The sequence below is a fragment of the Nicotiana tomentosiformis genome, chromosome 2, assembly GCF_000390325.3.
Source record: "Nicotiana tomentosiformis chromosome 2, ASM39032v3, whole genome shotgun sequence".
In the NCBI taxonomy this organism is placed as follows: Eukaryota; Viridiplantae; Streptophyta; class Magnoliopsida; order Solanales; family Solanaceae; genus Nicotiana; species Nicotiana tomentosiformis.
Window position 1 is genome coordinate 144,386,275 of NC_090813.1, and position 2,491 is coordinate 144,388,765.

Consider the following 2,491-nt stretch of genomic DNA (forward strand, 5'->3'; position numbering starts at 1 on the left):
TCACCACTCTTAAGAGCCTCGTCTGTTGACTTGTGAACATGGCTTAGGTTCAACCTTGCAAACAAGGGTTCGTTGCCCTAAACGTGCAGTCGTGGGACGACGCCGCACTATGTGGGATGGAAGTATGTTGAGAGGGCTATGTTTGGCAATTCCATATGATAACCATAGGCATCTTATGAAATACGCACATGACAAAGGCCAAGGATTGAAGGTTGCCCTACTCGGCAAAGCACAGCCATGTGCCAAGGCACAAGGCAAGTGTCATGCTTGAGGATTGGATTGTGCGCTTGAAAGTTATGCTTGATGCCAGAGGAGGGACTGGCATATCCGTAGCCAAACCTCGAGAGTGCGCAAGGACAAGATCCAGCCACAGACAAGGCTGGAGCCTTGGCATAAAACGGGCAGCACAGGAGAATCTAAGCCTTTGAGGCAAGCTTCGACATAGGCACAAAATCGTGCTAGAAACCCTGAGATAAAAGAAGGCTGGCTTGTAGTCAGGTGGGACTACGAGAGCCGTAAAGGTTATTTGTGTAAACATTCTCGCGCCAAAGTATTCGTCCAATACAAAATTAACATAATCAATCACAACTTCTTTCAAATGCAAAACTAATTTCAGCGAGGGAGTTGCTTCCTGATTACCAGTTAGGAAGTATATCAATGGAAGGTCATCAAAGTATATGAGAACTGGAGAAGCCACATCTGAGAAATAGGTGAACAAGAAACTATGAACAAACTTAACTTTCTGAAGGTAAAAAATGTTACAATAGAAATTTGATAAAGGACGATAGAACATAAAAAAAAAAAAAAGGAATAGAAAAAGGTAAGCTCGAGGCATTACCGATTATGGGATATAACAAGCCTGTTACCAGTTATACTAACGGTAAAAGATAAGATGACTTTGCTAATCACACTTCAATGTGGGACTCTTTCCTTCCTGTTTATTTTTAACTTCAATATCACAAATTGTACAACAACAACAACAAAACTACAAATATTGACGAAGAAGCAAGAGCACTGTCATGCACAAACTGATGCTAGCAACTAATGAGAAGAGACCGCATGCATATTAGTGGGAAGAAGCCTTAATCTTCGTTTTATCCCTAATACCAAATGATTTTGATGTTTTATCCATGATCCACCTAATAAAACAGTAAACAATGAGATAAAAGTTAGAGCCTACAGCAGAATATATGAAATACAGAATACTCCAATAAAGATGGACACATTCTGAATAGCAATACCTTTTCCAGCTAAGTTTATTAGCCACGTTTGTTTCTTGACCTTCTTCCTTTCCTTCAATTAGCATCCAATCTCCATCATCGTCATGTTCCATAACTACAACTTCCTTCTCAAGCAATATCTTGTTTCCTTCTAGTTTGCTTGACAAATTGACTGCATCAAATTGCAATTTATGCTCCAAATCACTGTCCATAAGTGAACAAGACTCCTGCAATATATTCTTTTCTTCAGATTTACGTGACTGGCCGTTAGCTTCGTTTTCCTGCAGCACTGATTTATTTGCTGATATGGACACCAATTTCTCATCCAAACGCGCGGAGGGTCCAACATTTTGCTTATCAGCTACGCTAAACATCACATCAACACCAAAATTCACAGCGGCAGCCTGATACTTAGTTGGTTCTAATTTATTAATACAATTCAAGAAAAGCTTCGATTTTGGGTACTCGCCTTCTACGTAACCAACCACAAAGGGATACTCCTTATCAATATCAACAAAGGCCTTGTCGTTACGAATATTTCTAGCGTCACGTATCGTAGCATCAATGATCAAGAATCCATCATCGGTCTTGTCTTTCAGTTGAACTGAAGTTGGGATTTTTTGTGTCACCGTGGCACAAGAACAAAATTTACGGAGCTTGGAAAAGTTTATATGGGTGCAGAGGAAGTAAATTCCATAAGGAGTGAAGATTACAGTTGTATCAGTAAAGTCATAACCTAAGAGCCATAAAAAGAAGGAGGATGATTTTGGATTGGAGAACTTAGCTAATTTTGGTGGGGTGTGAATGACTACAACATCAGAATTTTCCCATAGTTGTTTCTTGTGTTGAATCCAATATATGTAAAAGGCATTAAGCCTCTTCTGGAACAGCTCTGTGATCATCTTTTCTCTTTAATTGGTAATTGGAATTTCCAGAGAAGGAGTGTAGGAGATAGTATATGAACTGACAAATGAGAATGAAGACAGAAAACAAGTAGGTACAAGTCTTTGTTTAATTAGTGTAGGAGATAGTGGATTCCCAGGAATATGGTTGGAAATTTCATGGCATAGTCCATGTAGCTACTAATTTCTTAGTCCCGAAGTAGAAGGAAATAGTCATAGTTTCAACTTTCCAATTGCCTTTATCAAAATATAGGATAAGACTAATTAGGGCCAATTAGAATTGAAGTTTCTTTTCTTTTATAATTTGAGTGACTGATAAATGATATTCTAGTATCTGCTATTTTTTATTCATTTATTTTAACTTCAAAT

The 2,491-nt window shown here is 38.4% G+C and overlaps 1 protein-coding gene across 1 annotated transcript; it reads right to left on the reverse strand.

Annotated features, from left to right (window-relative positions):
- Positions 1-700: 700 nt before the first annotated feature.
- Positions 701-2,491, reverse strand: LOC104112656 (FACT complex subunit SPT16-like). Its single transcript, XM_009622642.4, has 2 exons — positions 1,242-2,491; positions 701-1,139 (listed from the first exon to the last, which is right to left on the reverse strand). Exons 1-2 carry the CDS (start codon positions 2,120-2,122, stop codon positions 1,067-1,069), a joined length of 954 nt encoding a protein of 317 aa, XP_009620937.1. The 5' UTR covers positions 2,123-2,491; the 3' UTR covers positions 701-1,066.